The sequence below is a fragment of the Borostomias antarcticus genome, assembly GCF_949987555.1.
Source record: "Borostomias antarcticus genome assembly, chromosome: 15".
NCBI classification, from domain to species: Eukaryota; Metazoa; Chordata; class Actinopteri; order Stomiiformes; family Stomiidae; genus Borostomias; species Borostomias antarcticus.
Window position 1 is genome coordinate 11,726,189 of NC_140248.1, and position 12,989 is coordinate 11,739,177.

General features: G+C 47.7%; 1 protein-coding gene across 1 annotated transcript in view; it reads right to left on the reverse strand.

The window, feature by feature from the left end:
- stk32a (serine/threonine kinase 32A) overlaps positions 1-12,989 on the reverse strand; it is a gene marked incomplete at both ends in the record, with an annotated part of 55,460 nt that extends 42,471 nt beyond the window's left edge. The window contains 3 exons of the mRNA XM_084449509.1: positions 7,564-7,715; positions 8,353-8,408; positions 12,938-12,989. Of these exons, the coding sequence (XP_084305635.1) occupies positions 7,564-7,715; positions 8,353-8,408; positions 12,938-12,989 (260 nt within the window). The remainder of the gene's footprint in view (positions 1-7,563; positions 7,716-8,352; positions 8,409-12,937) is intronic.

Genomic DNA, 12,989 nt, shown 5'->3' on the forward strand with positions numbered 1-12,989 from the left:
ACACACACACACACACACACACACACACACACACACACACACACACACACACACACACACACACACACACTCACACACACTAAACCTAACACAAAGCCAGTATATCTCTGAAGCACTGTCCTTGATCAAGCCCTGCGTCTATAGGACAGATGTTCCCCCATACAAAGCATCAATATCACCCCCCCCCCACACACACACACACACACACACACACACATTCCCTGAACCTCCCTCTACCACCCCTCCTTGACTGACAACTTCTTTCAGTCAGAAGCGAATGCTCCGTCAGCCGCTGCTGATGCCTCCCACTCCCCCATACTCCCCCCCCCACCCTCATCTCAATGAACTTGTGGTGTGAGGACTCATTGTCGATCGCATCTCAATTTCAACTGTCAACTGTCTCAGTGAGCCAAGATCTCCTCAGCCTTTCTGGCTGCAAGCTCAGCCAAGCCCAGCCCATCTTAGGACCAGCCCGCCCTGCCCTGCCCCGCCCTGCTCAGCCCGGCCCAGACCAGCCCAGACCAGCCCCGCCCTGCTCAGCCCGGCTCAGACCAGCCCAGATCAGCCTTGCCCTGCCCCGCCCTGCTCAGCCCGGCCCAGCCCAGCCCCGACCAGCCCACCCTCGCTCCGACCAAGGTAACGTGGTTTGCTGTGCTATGACCTTCCTCTCCACACAGCTGACTTGACAGCCTGCCAAGAGAATGACAAGCTCTGTCTCTAACTGTATGTGACGTATGCATGAAAACAAGGACTGTGTGCACAGTGCTGAGTTGTTTTGTACGCTGTTAGTATGTGTGATAAGGGGATTTGACGGCAGCTGCCTGTGTCATTCAATATACAGTATATACAGTGCAATATACAATATACTGTAGTTTATCAACAGTTTCCCCCTGGTGAACAATCAAGTATCTATCTATCTATCTATCTATCTATCTATCTATCTATCTATCTATCTATCTATCTATCTGTCTGTCTGTCTGTCTGTCTGTCTGTCTGTCTGTCTGTCTGTCTGTCTGCCTGTCTATCGGTCTATCTATCTATCTATCTATCTATCTATCTATCTATATATATATATATATATATATATATATATATATATATATATATATATATAGCTATCTAGTTAGCTACATGCATCTATCTATTTAGCTATCTACTGCCATTGTAGAGGTAGAAAACAGCTAGGCTGCTTAGGCTGTAGTATGGATTTGAGAAATGGGAGGTTTGCTGCAGAAGTGAATGCTGTTTAACATATTGAGAAAACTACTAGAATGACAATGTCAAGAGGTTCTGAGTTTGCCAACGGCGAACCTAATTTTGAATGGTTCCGAGCATTTCGACCAAAAAGAAATGAGTTCGGGAACCCGAAAGCTGGTTCCGAACCGGCAAAACAAAATAGTAGGTTTTTCAGTGCGAACCGTGACGACATCATGGGCGTGGGCTGACGTACAACGGTTCGGCTCAAAACTGGTCGAAACGCGGGCCCGTTCTCTGGACAGAACCAAGGTTCCAGGAATTTTGAAACGGACCGGTTCACGAACCAGAGTTCCTTTAGTGGAAAAGGGCTAAGAGTGCCGTCCACACAGGAGCTTCCTGACCGGGCCGCACGGCAGCCAGAACAGCAGCCCGACGGAAAACCCAGCTTCAATAACATCTCATCTGTCATTATATAAGCTCCAGCCAGATCGGTAAACACACAAAAACACACACACATACGCACACGCACACACACACACATGCACGCACGCACGCACACACACACCCACAGGCACACCCACACACACACACACAAAATCTCCAGCCCATCTTAACCCAGGCCATCCCAGCCCAGCTGTCTTCCGAATAACCCCCGGCTTTGGTCCGCTCTAGTCGGCCAAGACTTTTCAATCTACGAGGGGAAGTGAAAGAGAGAGGGGAGAGATTAGTACAGCTCACAAACTGTCAACTGTGTTGCAGTTGACTCTCAAAGGTCTGATCTTGGCAAAGAATCTGTGGTTCGAGTCTGAGCTCCCTGCCACTCTCCCTCTCTTCCCTGGCTTCCCCTTACAGATTGGCACTTAAAGCCCTGCGGGTACACTGGCTGCCCTGGGTAGCCTTGTGAGACCATCCTGATCCAGCTAGCTCACATCCAGTTTCACTCCGCAGATCAGTCTGGACTCACCCCTATCTCGAATGTTTATTGGGAGTATAATTTTGGGGAGCTGGGAGTACTTGCTTTGACCTCCTTCAGCCAGTCAGCGTAGCAAAACTTTTGCCAAATCTAGTTGGAAGAACGGTGAAAACGTCCTTTCCTCTGAGAAACTCTCTGCATACTCTTGTTCTTGTTTAATTATTATGAATTAATAATTATTAATTACATACGCTACAGCTGCAGTATGACCAACCAGCTATCGAACCTTGGTCTCCCACGCACCAACCCAAAGCTCTACCATTAGACCAAGAGGACAGAGGTCTTTACCATCATCATTCCAGCAGAGCCACCTCTGCTTCATTTACGTTTTTGCAACGATCAGGGAAGGTCTGTGTTTGCGTGATGCTCCTTCTGGAGACCTGTGTAAGTACTGTCAAATTGTGCATCTTTAAAGGGACTTGTGAAAATGAAACTACAGTACAACATGCAGATGGAAAAACAGCTAGCAGATGGGATGCCTGAGAGGCTCTGCGTTTGAGGCACTTTGCTCCGCTGCATGGGGCTGTAGCACGCCGGGGCGGATCTGGTGCTGTCTTCACTGGGCGCTGTTCTTCAACTGCCTGATAACTCCTCGGCATCAGATGTATTTGCGTTTTACCTCCCAGGGAATGGCGTACGAATGTACCAGACTCCTGTTTGGATATGCGCTCGCCTCCAGGACCTTCTCCATTTGTGTGGAGACCTGGGGTTTGCAGTCAATTTGGAAAAGAGCGCTCTGTGACCTGCCTGTCAGAGCGTGTCTGTCCGATCCAGGCACGACGCTGGAACAACGCTGGCACAATGCTGGCACAATCCTGGCACAACGCTGGCACAATCCTGGCACAATGCTGGCACAATGCTGGCACAATGCTGGCACGACGCTAGCACAATGTTGGCACAATCCTGGCACAATGCTGGCATAACGCTGGCACAATGCTTGCACAATGCTGGCACAATCCTGGCACAATGCTGGCACAAACCTGGCACAATGCTGGCACAATCCTGGCACAATGACACCGGAGACGCTCTACAGTAGACACCGGAGGCCCTCTACAGTAGACAGTAATATCAATGCTGGCACAATCCTGGCCCAATGCTGGCCCAATCCTGGCACAATGCTGGCACAATGACACCGGAGGCGCTCTACAGTAGACAGTAATATCTGCTGTCTTTTAATTGTCTTCGGAGAGGAGAGCTGCCGCTAAGCTTGGTGGCTCGTACACACGTGAGCTTGGACTGGGTGGCGGCGAGGGGGGGAGGGATGGGAGGGGGGTGCAAGGGAAGACTCTCTATCTCTGTCTCTCTGCGTGAATACAGCTGGTGCTGTAATCTCCGGCACTCTGCGTGACTTTCAGTCGAGACAACGGTAACCTGCGCCAAACCCGCCGCAGGGGGCGGCGTGGCGTTGTGGGGCAGGTTGAAGCTGATCAAAGCACCCCTCTCAGGGAAATGTCCCTTAGCTCCAGGTACCTCCAGACACTGCCAAATGCATTAACTTCCCAGGCTGTTTTTATTGGATTTATTGTCCCACACAGCAGGCGGCTGCAGCAGTGAGCAGGTCCATTCTTCTCCCCCGGCCATCTCAGGGACATTTCTGCTTATTGTCCTCAAAATAGTAATTAAAAGATTGCTATTGATTCCATCACAGACGTAACCAACCTGCCAAAACTGCCTGGAATAATGGAATGTTTACCAAGGAGAAGAGATGTGTGTGTGTGTGTGTGTGTGTGAGAGAGAGAGAGAGAGAGAGAGAGAGAGAGAGAGAGAGAGAGAGAGAGAGAGAGATGGACCTGGAGAACTTCCACGTCAAATATAGGGCAACCAATTGGAATCAAACTATTTGATAACAACCTCTCAAGCAGTCAAATCTGTGAGGCCACATTTCTAAGGGGCAAAAATTCATTAATTCATTATCAGCATCGATCGGAGGAGTAGGCCCAGCTAATTACCAGCGTGAGAATCCAAAAGAGGCCAAACCACCATTTGGATCATGCAGACTAAGTATGGCAGCTATTCATGTTCTTTAGTCAGTCTATCCCTCTTCCTCCTGTCCAGGTTAGTGGTCATCTCTCCATTTTGGGTGGTCCACACTCTGTGGTTTTATAGTCAGAGGCCCATCACTATAAAAGCAGGATGCGGAGGAGATGGCCCTGTTAAAATATTCCCCTTCTCATGAATGCACTATGCGGATCTGAGGGAGAATACCACCAAAACAGATGACTAGCCTCACATTATTGACCAGCCTTGTGAAGTCATCTGCCATCCCCAGAGGCACTGCAGCTGAGCTTTAAAAGTTAAAGTACAAAGCAGATACACACCAGCCCAGAAAAACCTTTTGGAAAACCTTCAGATTCCAAAATCTTGAACAGCTCAACTGCAACTGTTTATGAAGAATCTCTGTTCATGAAGAAAGCCTTTGAGCTGTGTGAGGGCATTGCCAAAGACCTGGAGAAGAGATGTCACCCTGGGGCCAAGGTTCGCCCCTTCTCAAAAGTCTCTAAACAGGCTACTGGTGAGACCAGCATCCATCAGACTTCCAAGAACATGGATAGTCCTTGATAGATCAACTTTGGGAATTTTGATTGACTTGGAATCTTGAAACATGACCATCCAAGTTCAGATAACGTAGTAATACGTAGTACTTACTTACTTACTTACTTACTTACTTACTTACTAATGCACACCCAAAAAATCTCAAGTCATAAAAAGCATAAAGCATCAGTATTTACATTCATATTCATTCTTTATTCAAGGACTTCATGATACAGTGCATTGTCTACAATTCAAATAACACATGAAGATGTGATAGACTAGTGGGCCAGCTTGCATAATGTGAAAGAGGCTGATAAAACAACAACTATCTGCCAGCCTTACTTCTGCAATTAAATTACCACTGTTTCATTGGTCTTCTAGAATGGAGAAGTAAGACGCCTTCTTCCCTCCACTAGTCTGGGGGGTCCACCTTGGGCAAGTGGTAGTACCCCCCTAGCCCCCCTACCTGGGGTTACAGGTAAAACCCCGGATGAGAGAACAACAAAGAGGAAGAGAGACCCGGCCCGGAGGAAGCCCGGGGCCCTCGTCTGGAGCCAGGCCCAGACGGAGGGCCTGCCTGCGAGCGCCTGGTGGCTGGGCTTACCACGGAGCCCGGCCGGGCCCAACACCATCTCATCCTCCGTCCCCTGGATCCACCACCCACGGGAGGAATTGTCGGGGTCGGGTTCGCTGCCAACTAGGTGGCAGTGAAGGCAGGGGGCACAGACGGACTGGACCCGGGCGGCAAAGGCTGGCTCTGGGGACATGGAACGTGACCTCGCTGGATGCTGAAGGTGCTGGGTGTTGAGGGGCTGTCTTGGTTGACACGCCTCTTTAACATTGCGTGGAAGTCCGGGTCAGTGCCAAAGGAGTGGCAGACTGGGGTGGTGGTCCCAATATTCAAAAAAGGGGACCAGAGGGTGTGTGCCAATTAAAGAGGCATCACATTACTCAGCCTCCCAGGGAAAGTGTACTCCAAGGTGCTGGAAAGGAGGGTCCGGCCAATAGTCGAACCTCAGATCGAAGAGGAACAATGCGGATTTCATCCTGGTCGTGGAACCACCGACCAGCTCTTCACTCTCGCAAGGATCTTGGAGGGGGCTTGGGAGTTGGCCCAACCTGTCTACATGTGTTTTGTGGACTTGGAGAAGGCTTATGACCGGGTCCCTCGAGAGGTCTTGTGGAGGGTTATGCAGGAGTATGGGGTGAGGGGGTCCCTACTTAGGGCCATCCAATCCCAACACCCAGAGCGAGAGCTGTGTCTGTGTCCTCGGCAGTAAGTCGTCTTCCTTTTCGGTGGGGGTTGGCCTCCGCCAGGGCTGCGCTTTATCACCAATCCTGTTTGTGATTTTCATGGACAGGATATCGAGGCGTAGCAGTGGAGAGGTGGGTTTGCAGTTTGGGGGATCGCGTCGCTGCTATTTGCAGATGATGTGGTCCTGATGGCATCATCTGCCTGCGACCTCCAGCACTCTCTGGATAGGTTCGCAACTGAGTGTGAAGCGGCTAGGATGAGAATCAGCACTTCTAAATCTGAGGCCATGGTTCTCAGCAGGAAACCGGTGGTCTGTCCACTCCGAGTAGGAAATGAGTCCATACCCCAAGTGAAGGAGTTCAAGTATCTGGGGGTCTTGTTCACGAGTGAGGGAACCATGGAGAGGGAGTTTGGCTGGAGAATCGGAGCAGCTGGTGCGCTTCTGCAGTCGCTTTACCGCACTGTTGTGACGAAAAGAGAGCTGAGCCAAAAGGCAAAGCGCTCGATCTACCGGCCTATCTTCGTCCCCACCCTCATCTATGGTCATGAAGGATAGGTTATGACCAAAAGAACGAGATCACAGATACAAGCGGCCGAAATGAGTTTTCTCCGGAGGGTGGCTGGGGTCTCTCTGAGAGATCGGGTGAGACGTTCAGTCATCCGGGAGAGACTCGGAGTAGAGCCGCTGCTCCTTTGCGTCGAAAGGAGCCAGTTGAGGTGGTTCGGGAATCTAGTGAGGATGCCTCCTGGGCGCCTCCCTAGGGAGGTGTTCCAGGCATGTCCGGCTGGGACGAGGCCGCGTGGTAGACCCAGGAGCAGGTGGCGGGACTACATTTCCACACTGGCCTGTGAGCGGATAAAGATTCCCCAGGCAGAGCTGATTGATGCTGCTAGGGAAAGGCCGTGGGGCTTTCTTTCTGGGGCTCCCTGCTGGAACTGCTGCCTCCGTGACCCGACCCCAGATAAGCGGATGACGATGGATGGATGGATGTTTCATTGGAAACATATTCATAGGATATTGACTCGATGGGGTGTGCTTTTATTCAGAAGACTCTCTGGTTACAATAGTTGTCCTGTCCAAATTTACATTTTCGCTTGTGTCCTCAGAACACCCTTTGAACTATTAATACTAGGAGCTCATACAATACTACGCCACCTACAGTTAATCCTGGAGGCAGTCTGACAACATGGAAGCTTCAAAAGTAGGGATGGATGAATATTGTGTTGTTTTAGTTCTTGTGCTGTTGAGCACAGGTGGAGAGAGTCTCTGATTTTACAAGGACTTGAACAATAAACTAACCACACTTTCCATATCGACAAAGTCTGGCGGAGGGCTTGTTTCAACCCTACTATTGTTTGTCCTCCGTTCTAAATATCAAACTCTTCAGTAAACAAACATGCAGAAAGCATTGCTCATTCAATCAGCAGTGTGGCTGTAGAGCCTAAGTCAACAGTCTGCTCATACCTTTCACACAGGAAGTGGTTTCTGACTGAGCATTCGCTCATGCATGCTTATGTACACAGTGCACTCACATACTGTACACACGCACAAGCGTACACACACACACACACATACGCACGCACATGCACAGCATATGAAGCTTACCAGAAGTTGACCAGGAAAGGATGTTCCAGGTTCTGCATGATCTGCATCTCCTTGAAGACGTTGCGAACTTCGTTTCGTTCCACACACTTGAGTTTGTTCATGTACTTCATGGCGTACATCTTCTTGGTGTCTTTCTTCTGCACAATGCAGACCTGTGAACAAACAGCATCTGTCAAACACATGCCACCGTGTGTGTCTGTGCATATAAACAGTCTACATACACAAATATCACTTTTTAGTGTCAAAGGCCGACCCCTACATTTGCCACATCACAGGATTCCTTCATGTGTTTTGCATCATGCGTCTCTGTAGGGGATCTAATCATTTGGAGTGGTGTTTAATTGTAGTCAATACGCCAGTAATTACAGCTGTAAGAAAGAGATGTTTCATCAGGAAAGCCCTGATTGAATCTCGTTATTGAGCATCTAATGTACCATTCACTTTAATTACAGTTCTCATCTGAGCTGGTAGAGCTGAAGTATTGCCTAAATACAAGTCTCATAAAGCTGTGTCCGAGTACAGCAGGCGAGGCGGTTGAATGCAGACCTGGGTCGAAATAATATGCTTGAAATCCTTTCAATTACGTTATTGATTGCTTGAGTCTGCCCGGAGTGTCATGTGGGTTTGGTTTGCATTTTTGGGAACAGACCATTGGTTCCATTGTATCAGACAAGAACAATCAAGCACAGATAGAGTAAGTCATTGGAATGATTTCAAATAGTATTTTGAGCCAGGTCTTGGTTGAATGATAAGATGTTGAGTAAGTAGGCGGTAATCAAATAAATGTACCTTCCCGAAGCTTCCTTTCCCAATAGCACGCAGAATCTGGAAGTGGTCAAAGTTGACTGTGGAAAAAAGGAGGATAATCAATTTTACCGTCATGGTGTGGTACATAATTTTCCTGAACGAAGAATCATTTGTATGAGAAACATCAATCAGCAAAAAAAGCACACATTCAGCTTCCTTTTAAACAAGAGGGACAGGGGGTTATTATCTGAAAATGGGAGAAAAAAAATCTCAATGTTGAACGTCAGCCTAGTTGGGTAAGCGAATTCCTTTCAGTTCATTTCAATAATGCCATAATCAGTATGAGGCAGTGGGTCTCTTGATGTGAAATGAACTCCTGGGCAACAATAGGTCATTTACATTATATCCCAGAGAAGGACAAGAAGCTTTAGCAAATGGACGTTTTATTGAAGAAATATATTTTCCTTTTCCTTCTATTTTTTTTTTTTTTTTACTCTAAGACTTTTTTTTTTTTACCTAAGGCTTTCCTTGCTTCTCTCTCTCCCTTTCTCTTTCCTTTTCTCTCTCTTTCATTGCTCTCTCTTGCTTTCTCTCTCTCTCTATCTCTCTCTTTCTTTCTCGGCACTTAGCCTTCACTCACAGCCTGATCACAAGCTCACCTACTATCTGTCCAATCTCAGAGCATATTTATCTCAAATCAGTTGAGGCCTGTTTGCTGCTGTCAGCCATGGTAATGCAGAGAAGAGGTCATCCTTCTCTCCTCTTCACTGGATCACAGGATATTGTGCAGCTGCCACCCACTCCCTGGTCCCATCATCATCCCTCACACACACACACACACACACACACACACACACAAACACAATCCCATGCACACGCACACCCACACACACATGCATGTACACACACATGACCACGTGACCAGGCTGGAGTGGCCCCGCCGAGCTGTGACACCTCACCTTCCCCTCCCTGATTGGATGGATGGGATGCGACAGTCAATGATGTGCTCTGTTAGTCACGTATCACTGCCGCTTCCCCTCTCTGAGGCAAGTGTTTACCGGAGCCGCTCTGAGGGGCCCCATACGAGGCCCTGTCTCCGGGTAAACCATTCCCCTGGGTGACCGGGAGACTCGGTTCTGATGGGTTTTGCAGCGGGGACAGCTGCGGCCTGGGCTGATAAACAAGAGCTGAGTTGTGTCATATCAGGAGAGAGAGAGAAAGAGAGAGAGAAAGAGAGAGAGAGAGAGAGAGAGAGAGATGTACTGGCAGAGGAAGTGATTCAGGGACAATGCCAGAGACTAGCCGCGGACGCAGACAGACAGAGATGGCCTTTCAGTTTCAGGGTCAGACTGTAGTACTTCTCTCAGTTCATTAGCCCAGCTCCTCACAAAAACGTCCCCTGTCTCTCTCTCTCCCTCTCTCTTTTTACCTGCCTCCTCTCTCGCTCTCCCTCTCTCCGCCCTACCCTCTCCTTCTGTCTTCCCCCCTCTGCCCTCTATCTCTCTCTACCTGCCTCCTCTCTCTCTCTCTCTCTCTCCCTCTCTCTCTCCCTCTCTCTACCTGCCTCCTCTCTTCCTCTCTCTCTATCTGACCTCTCTCTCTCTCTACCTGCCTCCTCTCTCTCCCCCTCTCTCTCTCTCTATATCTGACCAGTCTCTCTCTCTATCTGCCTCCTCTCTCTCCCTCTCTCTCTCTCCACCCTACCCTCTCATTCTGTCTTCCCCCTCCGCCCTCTCTCTCTCTCTCTCTCTCTCCCTCTCTCTCTTTCTCTCTCTCCTGTGGTGATCACTGACAGGAAGCTCCATTGGAGCCCAATTGCCAGTCATGTGGTTGCTGTGGCGACAGAGTGAAACAGAACCCATGGGCCCCCGTGCAGGCGAGGTGTGAATAAGACATGATCAGCACACGGACGCGACCATTAGCCAGCGCCGGAGGCCCCGGGGGAACAACGGGACGCGCATCACACGCACGATTCTCAAAGGGAACGTCCAAAGTCAGGCCCTACCACAGTGTACTGCATGTGGAGCATCACGGTGGGCCGATGGGTCAATCCCAACGATCAATGTCACATGCAACCCTACTGTGATATCAGAAGCTAACTGATTCCAGTGACAGAAGTCCGAGGAACCGGTTTCATTCTGCCATTATTTCCACGGCTGTGGGACAGGCTGATGCTTTCCTGAGGTACTGTACCCTGAGCTGATGAGTTGATAAATAACGACTGTAATTTGAATCTTTGTTGTTGTTGTTGGCTCCGGCCAGCGACCGCTGGCGGAGGGTATATTTTCGATCGTGTGTTATTTTGTTCGTTCGTTTGGTCACATAGCAGGATTATACAAAAACTACCTAAGCAATTTTCATGAAACTCGGTGGAGGGGTGTAGCATGGGCCAAGTTAGAACACATTCAATTTTGGTGGGGATCAGAATCACTGGGCGGATACATGAATTAAAAGAAAACATTTGCCATACTTGGACCGGCTTCCTTATCTTTATATTTACTTCTTCTGTCAAATTTCGTATTCTGCCAGTGGCCGAGCGGTAATGTACCAGTCATCGGCCTGGGATGATTCCCTGGTGTGGCTTTTGATATCAACTTTTTTTTTTGCAGTTCACTCTAAATATTGTCTTATGTTTCTATGCATTTAAAACAAAATCATATCTGACTCAAAACAAATCAGATAAACACTGTATTAGGAAAAGTTACATTTTCTTAGCCTGGATCCTGTGGTATAAGCCTACATATAAATCAGATACTAACTGCACATCTGGGCTGAGATTTTACCCCTTGAGTGTCAGGTTTCACTAACTGTTCTTTTTAATTTGAGTGTTGAAGCAAACGGAAAAAACAGTATTATCCGTCACATAGCAGGATTATACAAAAACTACCAGAGCGATTGGAACATCCCATGAACTATTTTCTACTAAATGAACTCTGATATCATATGAAAAAAGACAGGGACAGTCAACGATTTTCACGAAACTCGATGAAGGGGTGTAGCATAAGCCTCCCAGAGGCATGGACACTGGGCTAGTGCCCCTCTACCCCTCCCAGAGGCATGGACACTGGGCTAGTGCCCCTCTACCCCTCCCAGAGGCATGGACACTGGGCTAGTGCCCCTCTACCCCTCCCAGAGGCATGGACACTGGGCTAGAGCCCGTCCTTTTTACCCCCCAGAGGAATGAACACTGGACTTAATTTCTGTATATAGTTTTGTAACTTATGTCTTCTGTTATTGTCTATAATGGCTGAGTGAAAAAATTACACAAGTACACAAGTATGTTCAGTTGTGTTCATACATGACCACCTCTCATAAACACCACAATCAGTTACACCACCAAAAAGCTTACTCTTCAATGGTGCAAGTGTACTATATTTATACTGAGGAGTGAGTTTAACCATTTCAACTCGATTACACCAACAAAATACATGAATGGGCGGAGCCCTGTGCTCTCTGAGCACCCTTTCTAGTTGTTGTTGTTGTTGTTGTTGTTGTGGGGATGCATGTCCGTTGTAAACAGGCACACACCATCCCCAATTCCATTCTTAATGGTCTAGTAAAACAGAGCTGTTGATGTGGCACTGTAAATCAACATTGGTGTGATTACCCCTCTACTACAGTACATCCCCGCCCCCCCCCCCCCCTCTCTCTCTCTCTCTCTCTCTCCTGGACTCCAATTCCAGTTCCAGGCGTCTAGGCAGTACTGTACGTACAGTATGGGGTGCTGGGAACAATCAATAGCGAAGCCGCTATGTCAATGCCACAACAACAATGTCAAGAAGCACTCTAGCTCTTTTGACCTCGAGGGTTTATGAAACGGAGTCTGGGACTTTTCAGAAGCAATTACTTTGTTACATTGTCACCTCTGCTCCAAAATGTGGATGGAAATTAAAACAAAAACTCAAATAAAAGCAATGAAAAAGGAAGCAGGATAAATAAAGTATGATCACTATTCTAAAATTCAAGATGTGATTTTATATTTTTTAAGAGTTCAACATTGTCAAATATCCTCCTTTTCACATTATTTGCAACAGTTGTCAGGTCAATATGTAATTGGTAGGGAAACAATGTAAAATCAAATCATACAGTATTTTCAGTCAAATCACTTCAACCCTGAATATTTTGATGCAAAATCCGAGAGAGAGAGAGAGAAAGATAGAGAAAGAGAGAGAAAGGAGCTCAAGTCGTTATGACCATAATAAGCTGATGAAAATTACAACAGCGCCCTGGGATGACAGACCTTTCTTAATGCAACACACACCAGAAACTCTAATGGCTTTAATTAAAAGCAGATACTGCGAGAGCTTTAAACCGCTGATCTTACTTTTCTGGCGAACTCCTTGGATTTTTGCCAAAGTGAGTGCATTTGAAAAGGTTTCCTTGCATTCAACAAATCCTCATATTGTCTACTGTAATAATGAGCCTGAAGCAGAAATAGCTAAACACTAAAAACATGAATAAACTGTAAAACATATTCCTCTCCATTTATGAATCCTGTATATTAATCTGTTTGGGGTTTTAACATAATAGGCTATCTGTGTAGATACTGGAAGCATTATACAGACACCATAGAGAATTCCCAGTCATGGTTGGAGAACATGCTTGTATCAGTGTCCTTGTTACTCACCCTCCTGTGTGTCATCGCTGACGGAAGCCTTGCTGGACTGTCCAAGCCCCAT